This window comes from Anolis carolinensis, unplaced genomic scaffold, assembly GCF_035594765.1.
Source record: "Anolis carolinensis isolate JA03-04 unplaced genomic scaffold, rAnoCar3.1.pri scaffold_8, whole genome shotgun sequence".
In the NCBI taxonomy this organism is placed as follows: Eukaryota; Metazoa; Chordata; class Lepidosauria; order Squamata; family Dactyloidae; genus Anolis; species Anolis carolinensis.
In genome coordinates, this window is record NW_026943819.1 from 19,923,164 (window position 1) to 19,942,904 (window position 19,741).

At 42.8% G+C, this 19,741-nt stretch overlaps 1 protein-coding gene across 4 annotated transcripts in view; it reads left to right on the top strand.

Moving 5' to 3' along the window:
• The window catches only part of fli1 (Fli-1 proto-oncogene, ETS transcription factor), a 148,875-nt gene that overhangs the window by 19,563 nt on the left and 109,571 nt on the right, over positions 1 to 19,741 (top strand). Inside the window, exon 1 of one of the 4 annotated variants that reach the window (XM_062960894.1) lies at positions 13,847 to 14,315. The exons of the other annotated variants lie outside the window; for them this stretch is intronic. Coding sequence (XP_062816964.1) covers positions 14,298 to 14,315 — 18 coding nt within the window. The 5' untranslated portion in view covers positions 13,847 to 14,297. Of the gene's footprint in view, positions 1 to 13,846; positions 14,316 to 19,741 lie in introns of those variants that run through there. 4 annotated transcript variants of the gene reach the window in all.

Below are 19,741 nucleotides of genomic sequence, written 5' to 3' on the forward strand. Positions count from 1 at the left end.
CTCCCAATATTGGTTTTCAATCTGAGTTTACAAAGAACTGTCCAAGGTGCTCAACATATTTGGAGGCTCTGACTAAAACCCAAAGGTTGAAAGTGAGTCCATAAATTAGATAAATAATAAGAATGTATGTGGATGCAAGAATGGGTGACTTGGTTCAACATAAGAGCAAGAATGATTCTGTAGCACAAGGATGGACAAACATTTGTGATTTTTGGAATGGCAACTCTCCTACAAGGTCCTTCACCTGCTAAGGCTGACAGGAGATGAAAGATAACAACAAATGCAGGATCACAGCTATGTTAGATTAGAACTTGGAAGATGAAGGCCAGCAGAGTAATAAAATGAGAGTCTAGTGTTAAAAGCTACCCAAAGATATTTGTGTGTGTGTGTGTGTGTGTACGTTAGGAAGCTTGGAAATGAGATGAAAAGAAGGGAATCATAGTTCAGTTTATAATGTCTTCCTTTGGGGAGGATTTTCATCCAGTCATAATGTTTTTAGTGCTACACAAAGAAGTATATTCATAGAGGGAATGGAGCTAGAATCATTGGAAACAATATTTGGCTTGTTCTTAGCATCACCCTGACTGGAAAGTTTGAGAAGTCTTATAAATGGAGACGGGGGTGTTGATAGTTCAAAACACTGACGTTTTCACCAAAAACATTAACGATACTGTCGAACCCTGATGCCTCTCTTATCATTTCTGTATTCCATGGTGGCATGCAAACACAGACATGTAAAGAATACCTGCAGATATCCTCCTTAAGAAAACGTGTCTCAAACTGCATGTATTCTGGGTGTAGTAGCATCAAGCTATAGCCATTTACCAGGGAGTAAGATCCAGTAAACACAGTAGAGTTATACTATCTTTCTGCAATACAGATTAATGGAGCTTGATATTTAGGGCTTTAAAAAATGTATACCTCATACAGTACAGTCCCACTTATCCAACGTTCTGGATTATTCAATGCATTTTTGTAGTCAATGTTTTCAAAACATCGTGATATTTTGGTGCTAAATTCGTAAATACAGTAATTACTACATAACATTAACTGTGTTTTGAACTACTTTTTCTGACAAATTTGTTGTATAACATGATGTTTTGGTGCTTTATTTGTAAAATCATAACCTAATTTGATGTTTAATAGGCTTTTCCTTAATCCCTCCTTATTACCCAACATATTGGGCTGTGGCGCAGGCTGGAGAGCAGCTGCAATGAAGCACTGCAATGAATCACTCTGACCAGGAGGTCATGAGTTCGAGGCCTGCTCGGAGCCTATGTTTGTTTGTTTTTGTTCTATGTTAAAAGGCATTGAATGTTTGCCTATATGTGTAATGTGATCCGCCCTGAGTCCCCTTCGGGGTGAGAAGGATGGAATATAAATGCTGTAAATAAATAATAAATAAATATTCACTTACCCAACGTTCTGCCGGCCCGTTTATGTTGGATAAGTGAGACTCTACTGTATATTTAATCTTTTAGTCTTGAAAAAAATCCAAACAATTTTTACAAATTTGCTTTTCAACATGAATAGTCTCCTCGTCAACTTCTTCTCAAAGGGAACGGCAATACATTATTTTCCTCTTCTTATGTGACCTGCCTTAAAAATGTTGCTAGGAGTTTGTACTTTATTTATCTTATTGGAGCTGTGAAAAGGAAAACAGTGTTGGCTGCAAGAAAGTACAATGTTGCTTTTTTAAAAAGCAACATTGCAAGCCTCCTGCTTTTCCAGACATCAGAATCCAAGTAACTAGATCCCCTCCTGTTAATTCAGTAACTCAGCTGACCTTCCAAAGGTTCCATTATTTGGGGGGCTTTTGGTAAGGTACCCCTTTAAGAAAACAGACTTGGAGCCCTATGCGTTTGCTGTGCCACTTCTCAGGGCCTGCTCCCCCCTCATTGCCATCTCTGTAGGGGAGGAAGGGGGTGCGGGCGGGGGAAGCCTTAAATCTTTCCTTCAAATCTCCAAATATATGAAGTCTGAGGAACAAATTCAAAGCAGGCACGGATGCCTGAAGAGAAGTTGGAGAGAAATATTCCGTTTCATTCAAGCGCATCAAGGCTCGAGCTGGAGTCTTGTTTGGCTAAGGTCAGACGAGACTGGGTTCTCCAATAAAAATAAATCTCAAATTAATTATGGCCTGAAGCGAGAGGCCAGACGTTTGGAGCTGCTGCGCGGCAGTCTGGTTTTGGGGGCCGACTTTGCCCCCCTCCTCCCTTCTCCTCCCAACCTTTTCCCTTTCAGCTATTCAATATTTGGGTGCAAGGAAGAAGGAAACAGGTAAAACAGAACAGGGTTTATTCATAGGGGTGTACAGTAATTACAAAAAGGGCCAAATCTCAAAATGAAATACTGGGGTGTGGATTCCATGCTTCTTCCAGAAAAAATGTAATCAAATCATCATTATCATATACAGTAGAGTCTCACTTATCCAACATAAACAGGCCGGCAGAATGTTGGATAAGCGAATATGTTGGATAATAAGGAGGGATTAAGGAAAAGCCTATTAAACATCAAATTAGGTTATGATTTTACAAATAAAGTACCAAAACATCATGTTATACAACAAATTTGACAGAAAAAGTAGTTCAATATGCAGTAATGCTATGTAGTAATTACTGTATTTAAGAATTTAGCACCAAAATATCACGATGTATTGAAAACATTGACTACAAAAATGCTTTGGATAATCCAGAACGTTGGATAAGTGAGTGTTGGATAAGTGAGATTCTACTGTAATCATAGAGTTGGAGAAGACCAAAACGGCCATTCCATCCAACTCACTGCCATGCAGAAACATACAATCAACATACTCCTGACAGTTGGCCATTGATGAGGATGATGATGATGATATTGTTGTTTATATTCCATCTTTTTTCTGAAACTTTGCTCAAGCTCATTGGAGGCGGCATAAAATATTTGCTAAGTTGTCCACACACACTATTATTATTATTATTATTATTATTATTATTATTATTATTATTATTTTATTATGACACAGCAAACAAGATAGATATGCTGGATTTCATATCACAAAATCACAAGTCGAATACTTCCCAAGTGTCTAGGACTGTGTGATGTATTTTCGGATGATGCGTGCAGATCCCAGTAGGGTGGCCTTTTGCAGTTGGCAGATCGTAATTTTGTCAATGTCTATTGTTTCCAAATGCCGGCTGAGATCTTTTGGCACGGCATCCAATGTGCCGATCACCACCAGGACCACCTGCACTGGTTTCTGCCAGAGTCTTTGAAGTTCAATCTTGAGGTCCTGATAGCGGCTGAGTTTTTCTTGTTGTTTTTCATCAATGCGACTGTCACCTGGGATGGCAACATCAATGATCCAAACCTTTTTCTTTTCCACAACTGTGATGTCTGGTGTGTTGTGTTCCAGAACTTTGTCAGTCTGGATTCGGAAGTCCCACAGTATCTTTGCGTGCTCATTTTCCAATACTTTTGCAGGTTTCTGATCCCACCAGTTCTTTACTGCAGGGAGGTGGTACTTGAGGCATAAGTTCCAATGAATCATTTGGGCCACATAGTTGTGCCTCTGTTTGTAGTCTGTCTGTGCGATTTTCTTACAGCAGCTGAGGATATGGTCAATGGTTTCATCAGCTTCCTTGCACAGTTTGACTTTAATAATAATAATAATAATAATAATAGTTATTATTATTATTATTATATTATCAACACTATTTACATGCAAAAGTATTACATGTCATTCCCACCTTTTTTGGCAGAATTGCATGATGTTTAGATAATAGTGGTGTGCAATTTTTTGTTAGTCATAGTATTAAATTTGTTAAATTCGTACTTAAGACGTGATATCCGTTAAGAATCAGAATTTACCCAACACTTTTTTATTTGCATTTTGTAAATCTCAGAAGCCTCCCAAAGTCAGTTTCATTTTCAAGGCAAAGAAGCAAAGCAAAGCCAAAAAAAATTCCTTTTCTCTTTAAATATATGGCTTTTCGCCATTAGGAAAAGGAAACGACAAGGAGAAAGCAGAGTTCACTGGGAAAGAGACTGAGAATGCACAGAATTCTGGGAAATGTAGTTTGGGGAGGCAAGGAAACATATTCCAGAGAATTCAAAAGGCCCATGAGGTTTCTTCGAACTCTGTGATTATATGATTCCATGACTGATACTTCTATTAAGTAAATTTCTGTGCAGGGCTGGGAAAAAATCCCTAAATGGAAGTTCTATTGGTTAATATAAGAAACATTCCATGGCTTTAAAAAAATGCTTTTGTCAAAACTTTAAAAAAGTTCCCTTAAATCAGTGGATGTATGAATATTTCTGAAAGTGCAGGAAAGCTCTCCTGTTATCTTGTGTCATTATAAAGAAAATTCAAGAAGATAACTCTTGTAGTTTTTTTTAATGTTGTTCATAAAAACTTTGAAATCTCCTCAAAAATCTGTGGATAAGTGAAATGTTCTGAAACTGTAAAAATGAGGGAGAAAGGAGCCCCTGAAGTTTCCCCACTTACGCAATTACTATAATGAAAAAGTAATGAAATTTTGTTACTCCCGTTATAGTTATGAAATTTTCACTAATGATACTTTAGAAACACTTTAGAAGTGAAATGCTGGCACCCACTAATTTTGTAATGCCTTTTGAAACTTTTTTGGTATTGATCGCACATCCCTACTAGATAATAATTCAAGATTAGCTACTTGCTGTATATTATGGATGTTCAAATCTTTAACACTTCCTTCTTAACCAGACATAATGATAAGTCCAACTTTTGTTATCTTTTAGCAACCAAATCTTTGCTTTGTTCAGCAAGTGTGCTAATATCTTCAAGATAGTCCTATCTCTTGTGACTTTAAGATGCCAGGGACTCCCTGGTTTTTAGACCAGGAAAGACTGAGGAGGGAAAATAATCCTTGCATCCAAGAAGCACATCTGAAATACCTTTATAAAACCCCAGTTTGCTTGATAATAGTAAAGGCATGTTTTCTTTTATGAGGAGATGGAAAATTCTTGCAGTAAGCAAGGGATCTTCTGCATTCCAAGCTTTGTCCTTCTTTGACTTCGTAAAGTTATCCCCATTTCATTGCTCTGTTGTGCTCTGGGTCTTTCACTTGCCCTTGGTTGTGTTAAAATTTACATTCAAAAGGGAAATAAGAGATCCAGGGATCAGCGAATAAATGTGAAAAAGCAGAGGAATCAGTGGATTTTATTGGCAAGGGAGTGTTATGAGACAGAAGGAAAGAGAAATTGACTCCCTTCTAATAAGTCCTTCCCTCCCTTCTCTTTCAGCAGAAAGTCCCTACATCTTGTCCAGTTCAAATCTTTCTCTTCCGCTCTGTCCTTTTCCGACTTTGGAATTTAATGGTTCATTTTAATGACAGCCACCCTTTAAGTCACCCTTAGGGTCACAGAGAGGTGACTATGGACTCAAGACATCTCAGCCCTTGGCCAACCCCTCTGGTTCACTGAGGTTGTTGTTTCTTCTTGTCATTATTATTTGGGGTCTGTCTTCTGTTTTGACTCAAGGAAGCCCAACAATGAGATGAGCATGCCAGGTTCCTCCCCAGAAATCCAATGTCTACATTTGAGCTACAAAGGTCCACATGTCCCATATTGTCCTTCCCTTTATATTTCTTTAATATGCCCCCCTCCAGCTTTGGGTTTTGGAGCAAACCATGAATGGAAAGATGTTTGCTTTTGATAGATCTTAGGTGGGAAATACCTTGGAAAGAAGACGAGGTGGAGAACAAGAATCTTCTTAATCTTTTCCCAAAAGACAAAAAAGGAACCTTTCCAGATACCTACAGAATGCTCTCATGTCCAAGAGTTCAGGGAAGTCATGTTTAGGGATGCAACAAGTCTTAGGCCTCTTCTACACTGCCATATAAGATCCAGATTATTAGCTTTGAACTGGATTAAATGTAGGCTCATATAATCCAATTCAAAGCAGGTAATTTGAGTAGATCAATAAATACTGCTCTGATGGGGAAAGTAACAGTGCTCCATCCAGTCATGCCAGCCTTGGAGGCATCTATGGACAACACCAGCTCTTTGGCTTAGAAATGGAGATGAGCACCAACCCCCAAACTCAGGCATGTCTAGACTTAATGTCGGGGAAAACCTTTACCTAATGTGGATTATCTACTTTGATAATCTGGATTATATGGCAGTATGGAAGTGGCCTTAAACCATCCCTGAACCATCCTGACTACTTGGGATTCTGAGAGCTGCATTTCATCCAAAGTAGATTTTTCCAAATATACAAACATGATCAGAGCCCCGGTGGCGAAGTGCATTAAAGCACTGAGCTGCTGAACGTGCAGACCGAAAGGTCCCAGGTTCAAATCCCAGGAGCGGCTTAAGCTCCCGCTGTTAGCTCCAGCTTCTGCCAACCTAGCAGTTCGAAAACATGCAAATGTGAGTAGATCAATAGGTACCGCTCCGGCAGGAAGGTAATGGTGCTCTATGCAGTCATGCCGGCCACATGACCTTGGAGGTGTCTATGGACAATGCCAGCTCTTCGGCTTAGAAATGGAGATGAGCACCAACCCCCAGAGTCAGACATGACTGGACTTAACATCAGGGGAAACTTTTACCTTTACCTAAAGATGATCATACTGTATTTCTGGCATCCTGGAACAGTTCTTTTTTGGGGGAACCGGGTTCACCCAACCATTCTGGTTGTGGGGCATTCTGGGAGTGACAACCACCCTCACGAAAGGCTAAATCTACACTGCCATGTAATCCATTTTTAACTGCATTATATAGTCAGTATAGACCAGACATGGGCAAACTTCGGCTCTCCGGGTGGCTGTTAGGAATTGTGGGTGTTGAACTCCAATACACCCTGAGGGCTGAAGTTTGCCCATGTCTGGTCTATATAATGGCAGTTGTTTGCCCAGATCTCTTTCCTACTTACATAGAAATGCTTACTTCCCCTGAAGTGGGAGAAGAAACCCGTTTCCCGGTTTCCTTTTGCGACCATTGCTCCCCAAAGGGAGGACATTCGCGGACCTTTCCTTCCAAAACAAAAAAAGTAACTTTCCCAAGCACACATAAGTCACATTTGATCAGCCCATCCTTATGTTTTGTTGCTGCACTTTAACTTTGTCTTACTAATGGTTTGATTTTAATCGTATGTTTTAATTTTCATTCTTGTGTTTTCGGTATTTGATGTTTTATGTATGTATATTTGTTTTGCATTTGTAAGCTGCCCTGAGTCCCTGCGGGGAGATAGAGGCGGGGTACAAGAATAAAATTATTATTATTATTTTATTATGACACAACAAACAAGATAGACATGCTGGATTTCATATCACAAAATCACAAGTCAAACACTTCCCAAGTGTCTGGGACTGTGTGATGTATTTTCAGATGATGCGTGCAGATCCCAGCAGGGTGGCCTTTTGCAGTTGGCAGATCATAATTTTGTCAATGTCTATTGTTTGCAAATGCCGGCTGAGATCTATTGGCACGGCACCCAGTGTGCCAATCACCACCGGGACCACCTGCACTGGTTTCTGCCAGAGTCTTTGAAGGTCCTGATAGAGGCTGAGTTTTTCCTGTTGTTTTTCGTCAATGCGACTGTCACCTGGGATGGCAACATCAATGATCCAAACCTTTTTCTTTTCCACAACTGGGATGTCTGGTGTGTTGTGTTCCAGAACTTTGTCAGTCTGGATTCGGAAGTCCCACAGTATCTTTGCGTGCTCATTTTCCAATACTTTTGCAGGTTTGTGATCCCACCAGTTCTTTACTGCTGGAAGGTGGTACTTGAGGCATAAGTTCCAATGAATCATTTGGGCCACATAGTTGTGCCTCTGTTTGTAGTCTGTCTGTGCGATTTTCTTACAGCAGCTGAGGATATGATCAATGGTTTCGTCGGTTTCCTTGCACAGTCTGCATTTTGGGTCATCAGCCTTAATTGCCTTTGTCCTGATGGTTTGCTCCTGGGCTGCAAGGATCAGGCCTTCTGTCTCCTTCTTCAGGGTTCCATTTGTGAGCCATAGCCAGGTCTTCTTATCAGCTTTTCCTTCACTTTTGTCAAGGAACTTTCCATGCAATGTTTTGTTGTGCTGTCAGCTCTAGTTTGTAGTGCGGTTTTCTTGTACTGATTCTTTGTCTGCTGTGTTTTGAGGATTATTATTATTATTATTATTATTATTATTATTATATTATTTGCTGGGGAATTCAGGAACCTTTCTATCCCCAAAAAGGAACTTTCCTGATTCCTATGCACACAAATGGTCACATTTGTTCAAAACTGGAGATGGTGGAATCATTGAATTGGAAGAGACCAGAAAGGCCAGCCAGGACAATACAAAGGAGGGAGTAGAGATATTCCCAGTCGCTTTTTTGGACAGCCCCTCCCAGCATCCTTCCCAAATCACACCGAGAGGCCTTTCCAAAGGGGCTGCCAAGGGTTAAAGGCTTTTCCAAGGCAGTGGCCCCAGGCAGACGGGGACCTGACCCGGCTGAGCCGCCTCCAGATGTGGAAAGGAATCTCCGGGGACCCGGCGGCTGGAAAAGGAGGCCAGACTGGAAGGGGGGGGGGGAGAGAAAGAGAGGAGGGGGAGAAGGGGCGTGGCCAACGAGAGGGAGGGGCCTGGAGGGAAGGTGGGGCTGTTCCCGACTTCACTCCCCCTCCCGCTGCCGGGTCTGAGGCTTGGAAATACACACATCTTTGGCGTTTTCCAGTCATTGGAAAAATCACTTTTTTGTGGAAGAGTTTAAAAGAACAAGGTAGCAGCGTGGGTGCTGTGACTGTTCCCCTCCCTCTGCAAGACCCTCTTCTTTTGGATTCAGCTCATAAACTCCTAAGAGATCCCTTATGTATGTACTGTATCTATGTGATCTATGTATGTCTGGTCCCTGGTCAAAGGGGAGGAGGGTAAGAGTAAAGGTCTGTCACAGGATCCTTCCACTCACTCTCATCCCCATTGGATTATGTAGAGAGAGAGAGACACCAATCGAGTCACAAAGGAAGGGAGAAAAGTCTGTCTCTTGAAGAAGGTAACCGATGATGATGATGATGATGATGATGATGATGATGATGATGATGATGATGATGATGATGATGATGAAAAATAACTTGGAGGGAGAGGGGAGATCGTTTCCTCTCCCCTATCTGTCTTTCCTTCCTTCCAACCCTTCCTTCCTTCTTTCCATCCAACCTTCCTTCCTTCCATCCTACCTTCCTTCCATCCATCCATCCATCCTTCCGACCTTCCTTCCTTCTTTCCTTCCTTCCTTCTTTCTATCTTTCCTTCCAACCTTCCTTCTTTCCTTCCAACAATCCTTCCTACTTTCCTTCCATCCAACCTTCCTTCCAACCATCCTTCCTTCCTTCCATCCAATCTTCCTTCCTTCCAACCTTCCTTCTTTCCTTCCTTCCTTCCTTCTTTCCTTCCTTCCATCCTTCTTTCTTTCCTTCTTTCCTTCCTTCTTTCCTTCCTTCCTTCTTTCCTTCCTTCTTTCCTTCCTTCCATCCTTCCATCCTTCCATCCATCCTTCCTTCCTTCTTTCCTTCCTTCCATCCTTCTTTCCTTCTTTCTTTCTTTCTTTCTTTCTTTCTTTCTTTCTTTCTTTCTTTCTTTCCTTCCTTCCTTCCTTCCTTCCTTCTTTCCTTCCTTCCTTCCTTCTTTCCTTCTTTCCTTCCTTCCTTCTTTCCTTCCTTCTTTCCTTCCTTCTTTCCTTCCTTCCTTCTTTCCTTCCTTCCATCCTTCCTTCCTTCTTTCCTTCCTTCCATCCTTCTTTCCTTCCTTCTTTCTTTCTTTCCTTCCTTCCTTCCTTCCTTCCTTCCTTCCTTCCTTCCTTCCATCCTTCTTTCTTTCCTTCTTTCCTTCCTTCTTTCCTTCCTTCCTTCCTTCCTTCTTTCCTTCCTTCCATCCTTCTTTCCTTCTTTCTTTCTTTCTTTCTTTCTTTCTTTCTTTCTTTCTTTCTTTCTTTCTTTCCTTCCTTCCTTCCTTCCTTCCTTCTTTCCTTCCTTCCTTCCTTCTTTCCTTCTTTCCTTCCTTCCTTCTTTCCTTCCTTCTTTCCTTCCTTCTTTCCTTCCTTCCTTCTTTCCTTCCTTCCATCCTTCCTTCCTTCTTTCCTTCCTTCCATCCTTCTTTCCTTCCTTCTTTCTTTCTTTCCTTCCTTCCTTCCTTCCTTCCTTCCTTCCTTCTTTCCTTCCTTCCATCCTTCTTTCTTTCCTTCTTTCCTTCCTTCTTTCCTTCCTTCCTTCCTTCCTTCTTTCCTTCCTTCCATCCTTCTTTCCTTCCTTCTTTCTTTCCTTCCTTCCTTCCTTCCTTCTTTCCTTCCTTCCATCCTTCTTTCTTTCCTTCTTTCCTTCTTTCCTTCCTTCTTTCCTTCTTTCCTTCCTTCTTTCCTTCTTTCCATCCTTCCATCCTTCCTTCCTTCCTTCCTTCCTTCTTTCCTTCCTTCCATCCTTCTTTCCTTCCTTCCTTCCTTCCTTCCTTCCTTCCTTCCTTCCTTCCTTCTTTCCTTCCTTCCATCCTTCTTTCCTTCCTTCTTTCCTTCCTTCCTTCTTTCCTTCCTTCCTTCTTTCCTTCCTTCTTTCCTTCTTTCCATCCTTCCTTCCTTCCTTCCTTCCTTCCTTCCTTCCTTCCTTCCTTCCTTCCTTCCTCTTTCTCTCTCTCTCCATCCCTCTGCTCCCCTCCCTTCCTCTTTTCTTTCTTCCTTTCCTCCAGACATGTCCCCAAACCTATTGCATTTTTGCCCGTCTTGATGTCGCTCCCACCAAAGTCTGTATTTGGGGGAAAAGGTTGAGGCTGCGATTTAACGCAGTTTGGCCCCACTTTACCTGCCCCAGCTCCGTGCTATGGGATCCTAGGCGTCGTTCCCATGATTCCGAATAATTGTTTCCAAAGCGGAGCCGCACTGCATTCATTCGGCAGTGTTTCACCAGTTAAGGATGGGACCCAACTCCAAATCCGAGATACAGGAAAGTTTCCTAGACATCTGTCTGCAAGACAGTTTGTAAAAGAAAAAGAAAAAGAAAACGAATTGGGTTGCTGTGAGTTTTCCGGGCTGTATGGCCATCTTCCAGAAGTATTCTCTCTTGGCAGTTTGACCCACATCTATGGCAGGTATCCTCTGAGGATGCCTGCTATAGATGTGGACGAAACGTCAGGAGAGAATGCTTCTGGAACATCGCCATACAGCCGGAAAACTCACAGCAGCTCAGTGATTCCGACAACACATTAAAAACAAATGTTTTGACAAGGAAACAAAAGCGCCGCATTTCAGATTTCTTGAAATCTTTATAACGACTTCTAGAAAGCATTGTGTTGTTGTTGGGGGGGGTGGGGGTGGCTCCAGCTTGTTCCTTCTTTATTTCAAGGGAAATGGGGTGAAATCGAAGGGACTCGGGATCCTTTTTCTCTTTTTCCGGAGTTTATATCTTGCTTGACACCAAGGGCTCTGCATAGAAGGCCATGGAAAGGGCAAGTCGCACTCTCTCAGCCTCAGAAACAAATCTTGTCAAGAGAAGGCCTGTACGTTTGAACTGGATTCGAAGAAACAACAGACACGGAACGACTGGGAATACTAATGTTTCCGAACTGCTAGGTTGGCTGGAGCTAACAGCGGGCGCTCACTCCGCTCCCAGGATTTGAACCTGCGACCTTTCGGTCTGCAAGTTCAGCAGCTCAGCGCTTTAGCACACTGCGCCACCACCAGGGGCCCCTATATAATATTTATAAAATATAAATATATTTATTGGTTATTATTGGTTAAATAAATGCATTGCTTAAATAAATATAAAATAAATAAATATAAATAATTTATAATTTATATAAATATATACATATAAATATATTTAAACAAACAAATAAATAATGAGCATAAAAAGATGGTTGAAACACTTGACTAGAAGGAACCAAATGCTTCTTTCAAGCATCTCTATCCCCCCGTTTTGAGCCAACGGGTCCTTTTCCTTCCCTGAAGTTCGTATTCCCTTTCCCTTTGCGATCTATTCTCAGCGAGACATTTGACAAAAGAAGGAAACAAAGCACTCCCGAAAAGGCTCCTCCAGCTGGGTCTGTCCATTAGAGATCCTTCTACCTTCCTAAATGTGGGTTTCCCTGAAAAACAAACAGGCACCATCCCCATCATAATAATGATGGTGGTGATAATTTGGATTCGAAATATGTGCGGATTGAAATGGAAAAAGGATTCTTTCAAACTGAATCTCTGTTGGACATATTCAGACCCAAATGCCCAGCCACAGGGGCGTCTCAAGGAAACGAATACAAGCCTAATACACCCTCCAAGCACAGATCCTGCCTGGTTTGGGGAAGCTAAGCAGGGTCAGCCCTGGTCGGCACTTGGATGGGCGGCCGACAATAAATCCCAGGTGCTGTCTAAAGGAAGAAAACGCCCGAGTCTCCTCTGGGGATCCTTTGGCCAAGAAAACCCTACGAAAAGGCTCCAGGTTGGATTCTGACTTTGGCGAAAGTCACACACTCTCTCTACAGATATACAGTAGAGTCTCACTTATCCAAGCTAAACGGGCCAGCAGAAGCTTGGATAAGCGAATATCTTAGATAATAAGGAGGGATTAAAGAAAAACCTATTATACATTAAATTAGGTTATGATTTTACAAATTAAGCACCAAAACTTCATGTTATACAACAAATTTGACAGAAAAAGTAGTTCAATACGCAGTAATGTTATGTTGTAATGACTGTATTTACAAATTTACGATATACTGAAAACATTGACTACAAAAATGGCTTAGATAATCCAGAACCTTGGATAAGCGAGGCTTGGATAAGTGAGACTCTACTGTATAAACCCCGCTTGCCTAGTTTCCAACAGACCTCACAACCTCTGAGCATGACTGCCATAGATGTGGGCGAAACACCAGGAGAGAATGCTTCTGGAACATGGCCGGACAGCCCGGAAAACACACACACAACTCTGAATAGTAATAATGTTTTTAAAAATGGCACGAAGGAAGTCGTTTAGAAGGCAATCCAAGAAATCCAAGAGTTGCAGGAAAAAGAGTTGATACTGTCCTATATCCCAGTATTTTTATCCCGGATTATCTTGGCAGTGTAAAGTAAGGTAAAGGTTTCCCCTGATGTTAAGTCCAGTCATGTCTGACTCGGGGGGGGTTGGTGCTGATCTCCATTTCTAAGAAGAGCCGGCGTTGTCCGTAGACACCTCCAAGGTCATATGGCCGGCATGACTGCACGGAGCGGTACCTATTGATCTACTCACATTGGCATGTTTTCGAACTGCTAGGTTGGCATGGAGCGTCGTTACCTTCCCGCCGGAGTGGTACCTATTGATCTACTCACATTGGCATGTTTTCGAACTGCTAGTTGGCATGGAGCGTCGTTACCTTCCCGCCGGAGTGGTACCTATTGATCTACTCACATTGGCATGTTTTCGAACTGCTAGGTTGGCATGGAGCGTCGTTACCTTCCCGCCGGAGTGGTACCTATTGATCTACTCACATTGGCATGTTTTCGAACTGCTAGGTTGGCAGGAGCTGGAGCTAACAGCGGGCGCTCCACACACTTCGCCATCGGGTTGTAGATTCATAGATTCATATAATCCGATTCAAAAGACCTAATCACACTAGAGCTTGGATCTAATTTAAATCCATTTTACCAAGGGGACTTTAAACAACTCAGACAGGTCCTTGTCCTCACCAAACCACAAACTCCAGAATTCTGCAGGAGGCAGACACCGGATTTAAAGTGTATTCCAAGACGACCATCTGGGATCAGGTCCTGGGCTAGAGGGCAGTGTAGATCCAGCCTTTTCAGGCACGTCAACGAATCCAAAAGTTGCAAGGAAACGACAAATCAAAACGTTGCAGGAAAACGGGAGAAAAAAAATCCGACTTGGAGGGACCTCGTTAGCAGAAGGGTCTTCTTTCCGTTCCTGGGGTTTGATTCGAATCAAGCTTTTCCAAAAACGTCGTGATTGTTCGCCACCTTATCTCGGATCCTGTGGACATTCCGGAGGCAGGACGTTTCCTCCCCGAGTGACTTCACTTCCCAAAATTAGTCCGAAGAGAAGGAGGAGGAGGAGGGAGGAAAAAGGAAAGAAAGAAAGAAAGAGTTTCATCCGGTTCCAAACGGCCGCGTCGTTTCTTTCTTTCGCTTTGCGTCAGCCCGTTTGGAGAGGAAGAAGAAGAGGAGGAGGAGGAGGAGGAGGAGGAAGAGGAGAGGAAGGCAGGCAGGAGTTGGACGTCCCGGGCAAAGAAATCCGGGACTGGGCAAAGAGAGGAAGAGGAGAGGAGAGAACCAGCTCCTTCGGCTCCAATGTATGGGATATTGGCACAATCGGCGGGCAAGCCTTCTCCATGGACGGGACCATTAAGGTAAGGACTCTCTCTCTCTATCTATCTATCTATCTATCTATCTATCTATCTATCTATCTATCTATCTATCTATCTTCTATCTCTCTCTCAGTCCTAGAATCTGGAGCTTCGAGGCTTGTTATCCCTCCTTTCCAAACATTTATCTAGCTCCTCTTTTTGTGCTGAAAAGGACCCAAAAAAAGCATTTATTTCCCGCTGTCCCAAGAGCTTCCATTTGGCAGAGTTGGGGTCCATTCCTATTTTATACCACAAACAACAAACTGTGCTGTCGAAGGCTTTCATGGCCAGAATCACTCGGTTGCTGTGAGTTTTCCGGGCTGTCTGGCCATCTTCCAGAAGCATTCTTTCCTAACGTTTCGCCCAGGCATCCTCAGAGGTTGTGAGATCTGTTGGGAACTAGGCAAGTGGGGTTTAGATATCTGTGGAATAATGTCCAGGGTGGTTTGCTGTGAGTCTTTCGGGCTGTATGTCCATGTTCCATCTCTGTATGTTCCATCTCTAGGAGAAGGAATTCTTGTCTGGGTTGTTGTATGTTTTCCGGGCTGTCTGGCCATCTTCCAGAAGTATTCTTTCCTAACGTTTCGCCCAGGCATCCTCAGAGGTTGTGAGATCTGTTGGGAACTAGGCAAGTGGGGTTTAGATATCACTAGGAGAAGGAATTCTTGTCTGGGTTGTTGTATGTTTTCCGGGCTGTATGGCCATGTTCCAGAAGTATTCTTTCCTAACGTTTCGCCCACATCTGTGGCAGGCATCCACAGAGGTTGTGAGATCTGTTGGGAACTAGGCAAGTGGGGTTTAGATATCTCCAGGAGAAGGAATTCTTGTCTCGGTTGTTGTATGTTTTCCGGGCTGTATGGCCATGTTCCAGAAGTATTCTTTCCTAACGTTTCGCCCACATCTGTGGCAGGCATCCTCAGAGGTTGTGAGATCTGTTGGGAACTAGGCAAGTGGGGTTTAGATATCTTCAGGAGAAGGAATTCTCGTCTGAGTTGTTGTATGTTGTCCGGGGTGTATTGCCATGTTCCAAAAGTATTTTTTCCTAACGTTTCGCCCACATCTGTAGCAGGCATCCTCAGAGGTTGTGAGGTCTGTTGGGAACTAGGCATGTGGGGTTTAGATATCTCCAGGAGAAGGAATTCTTGTCTCGGTTGTTGTATGTTTTCCGGGCTGTGTGGCCATGTTCCAGAAGCATTCTTTCCTGACGTTTCGCCCATATCTGTGGCAGGCATCCTCAGAGGTTGTGAGATCTGTTGGGAACTAGGCAAGTGGGGTTGAGATATCTCTAGGAGAAGGAATTCTTGTCTGGGTTGTTGTATGTTTTCCGGACTGTGTATCCATCTTCCAGAAGCATTCTTTCCTAACGTTTCGCCCACATCTATGGCAGGCAAAGTCAGAGGTTGTGAGGTCTGTTGGGAACTAGGCAAGTGGGGTTGAGATATCTCCAGGAAAAGGAATTCTTGTCTGGGTTGTTGTATGTTTTCCGGGCTGTCTGGCCATCTTCCAGAAGTATTCTCTCCTAACGTTTCGCCCTCATCTATGGCAGGCATCCTCAGAGTTCTGTCTTCCACCCTGGACGTTCCACAGATATATAAACCCCACTTGCCTAGTTTCCAACAGACCTCACAACCTCTGAGGATGCCTTCCATAGATGTGGGCGAAACGTCAGGAGGGAATGCTTCTGGAACATGGCCATACTGCCCGGAAAATTCACGGCAACCCAGCCTCTCTTGTTGTTTGCCGGCTTTCATGCTTTTCCGATTTATGGCGTTTCCATCGTGGGGTTTGCCCTTGCGAACTGAGGCTGAGAGAGTGTGACGTGCTCCAGGCCCATCCTGGGCTGAATCCTGACCTCCAGAGCCATTCTCCGAGGCTCAAACCTTCGAATGGTATTATACTCCACCTGGGAAATTGTGGTTGTTGTGTCCGACGAGGGGATGTGTCTTAAGCTTGATTATCGGGAAGAGAGGGCGACTCAAAGGATCAAGGGTCTGGAGAACAAGCTCTATGAGGAGTGGCTGAAAGAGCTGTGCATTTTTCACCTAAAGAAGAGAAGGCTGAGAGGAGACATGATGAGGACCATGCATTAAGATGGGAGGAGGGAACAAATTTTTTTGGCTGCTCTGGAGAATAGGATGCAGAACAATGGCTTCAAGCTACAGGAAAGGAGATTCCACCTGAACATTAGGAAGAACCTCCTCATTGTTCAGCAGTGGAACTCTCTATCTGCCCCAGAGTATGGTGAAAGCTCCTTCTTTGGAGGCTTTTAAGCAGAAGCTGGATGGCCATCTGTCGGGGTGCTTTGAAGGCCATTTTTCCGTTTCTTGGCAGAAGGGGATTGGACTGGATGGCCCTGTATGATCCTATGATTCTAAGCTCCTACTATTTTGTCTCCTAACACCATCTCCTGGAGGGCAACCTGCTCCTTCTTTGCTCCTGCTCTTTCTTCTTCCTCCTCTTCTTCCACCTCCTTCTCCTCTTTCTTCTTTTCCTTGTCCTTCTTCCCCCACCCTCCCTTTTCTTTCCTTCCTTTCTCTGCCTCCACCTTCTTTTTCTGCTCCTCTTCTTCTTCTTCCTCCTTTTCCACCCCCTCTCCTTCTTCTCTTTCTCCTCTTCCTTGTTCTCCATTCTTCTTTCTTCTCTTCCCTTTCCCCTTCTCCTTCCTTCCCTTTCTTTCTCCTCCTTTTTCTCCTCCTCTTTTTTTCTCATGTTCTTTGTCCTTCAACCTTCCTTTCCTCCTCCTCCTCCTCTCTTGTCTTTCTTCATCTCCTCCTTTTCCTCCTTCTGTTTCTCTTCCTCCTCCTATTCCTCCTCATCTTCTCTCCTGTCTCTCCTTCCTCCTCCTCCTCTTTCTCCATCTCCTCCTCCAATGTAATATCTTGATCATGAGACTCAGGCCAGCTAAATTTATTTTAAAAGAATACAAATAAAATACAATGCATAGACAGGAAAAGGGTATACATATTTTTTTAAAAAAACATACAGTACAGTCTCACTTATCCAACACTCGCTTATCCAACGTTCTGGATTATCCAATGCATTGTTGTAGTCAATGTTTTCAATACATCGTGATACTTTGGTGCTAAATTCGTAAATACAGTAATTACTACATAGCATTACTGCGTATTGAACTACTTTTGCTGTCAAATTTGTTGTATAACATGTTTTGGTGCTTAATTTGTAAATCCATAACCTAATTTGATGTTTAATAGGCTTTTCCTTAATCCCTCCTTATTATCCAACATATTCGCTTATCCAACATTCTGCCAGCCCGTTTATGTTGGATAAGTGAGACTCTACTGTATTTGATTAAATTTAAGCATTAAGATTTTTTTGTGTCAGGAGTGACTTGAGAAACTTCAAGTAGCCTCTGGTGTGAGAGAATTGGCCGTCTGAAAGGACGTTGCCCAGGGATCCTGGGATGTTTTACCATCCCTTTGGGAGGCTTCTCTTATGTCCCCACATGGGATGCTGGAGCTGACAGATGGGAATTCACCACACCTCCTGGATTCGAACCTCTGACCTTAGGTCAGCAGTCCTGCCAGCACAAGGGTTTAATGCCATCCGAGGCTCCATTAAGAGACTGACATGCATTAAAAGACTAGTCAAACCTTAGAGGCAGCATCCTTTCCATACACAAAATTACTTAAATACTTGGTAAAATGATGTGTAGAAGGTGTCTATGGAACATAAATGAATTTTGTGTAGAGTCTGCATAGTTAAAGCCCAACTCCTAGGCTGGTTCTGCACTGCCATATAACGCAGTTTGAACCAGCTTCAAGTCTGCAGGTAAAATGTTCTGAACTGCTGAGAGAAGAAATCCAAGGACGGGGCCAATCCTGACCTCTCTTGGGAGGGAGATCTAAAATCTGGGAGCAACCACTGAGAAGGCCCTGGCTCCCTTGTTTTTACTTAACAACTCTGAGTAGATGGTGGGACAGAAAAAAAGGCATCTCTAGGTGGTCCTAGAGCTGGAATGGTCTCATACAGTGTCCTTCAAATAATACGGACTAAGGCTGTATAGGCTTTATGGGTTAAACCAGAACATTGATTTGTTCCTCAACACAGCAACAGCCAACAGAGCTGTTGCAACAGGAGGGTTGTGTGCTCCCCAGTGAACAATCTGGCTGCAACTCTTTGGCCCAAGTGACGCTTCTGACCAGTTTTTGAAGACATCTTTCTAGTAATGTAGTTCCCCACTGATTCAGTAACCTCGGAGAAGAACGAAGTGGGGAAAGTCAACTGTTTTCAATACTGAGTAGATTTAATCCAACTTTCTCTAGTGTTGTGTCCCTGGTGTTTTAGAGTGCAGTTCCTATCATTCTTAACTATTGGTCCTGTTGGTGACTCTGTGTTGTACTTTCATAATGTCAGGTGTATTAGAAAAGGCTGTTCTAAGATACCAAATCATTTGCTGCTTAACTAGTGCCCACCAAGTGGTAAAAACACATGTATGAATGTGGCTATAATGATGAGCTTTAAGGTAAATGCTGTTCATCCCTGCATAATCTCATTCATTCCTTTGTTTCCTGGGCTACAAAACATGACTGCTTTTGTTCTCTGGTTGCTTGATATTCAAATGGATGTGAGATGAAGGCGAGGATTGGTGTACTTATGTCTTTCTCACCCCGAGTTTTAACTTAATGTTCATTTGGTCCGCCCTTGTTTTCATTGTTTCCTTGATTTGTATTGTAATGGATATTATTATTTATTGTATTGTTCACTGTGTTGTGATGTGTTGTTCTTTTATATGCTGTTTATATTGTATTGTTCTGGGCATGGCCCCATGTAAGCCGCCCCGAGTCCCCGTTGGGGAGATGGTGGCGGGGTATAAATAAAGTTTTATTATTATTATTATTATTATTATTATTATTATTATTATTATTATTATTGGCTGCAGATGACTCCAAAAGTCTGAGGGATATTGATATGGAGAGAGGGAATAGGAGGCGGCTTCAAGTGAAAAGGATTCCCCAGACCAAGTCTGTTTGGTTACTTTTTCCAAAGTATGCAAGACATAGAAAATGACAGAGATGGATTTATAGACTTATATGTTCTTCTCATCAGGACCTAAAGCAATTCTTTTCAAACTACCCCATCCATCTACTGACTTAATCCAGGTAATGACTGATCAGGTGGAATCTCCTTTCCTGTAGTTTGAAGCCATTGTTCCGCTTCCTAGTCTTCAGGGCAGCAGAAAACAAGCTTGCTCCCGCCTTCCTATGACTTCCCCTCACATATTTATACATGGCTATCATGTCTCCTCTCAGCCTTCTCTTCTGCAGGCTAAACATGCCCAGCTCTTTAAGCCGCTCCTCATAGGGCTTGTTCTCCAGACCCTTAATCATTTTAGTCGCCCTCCTCTGGACTCTTTCCAGCTTGTCAACATCTCCCTTCAACTGCCGTGCCCAAAATTGGACACAATATCC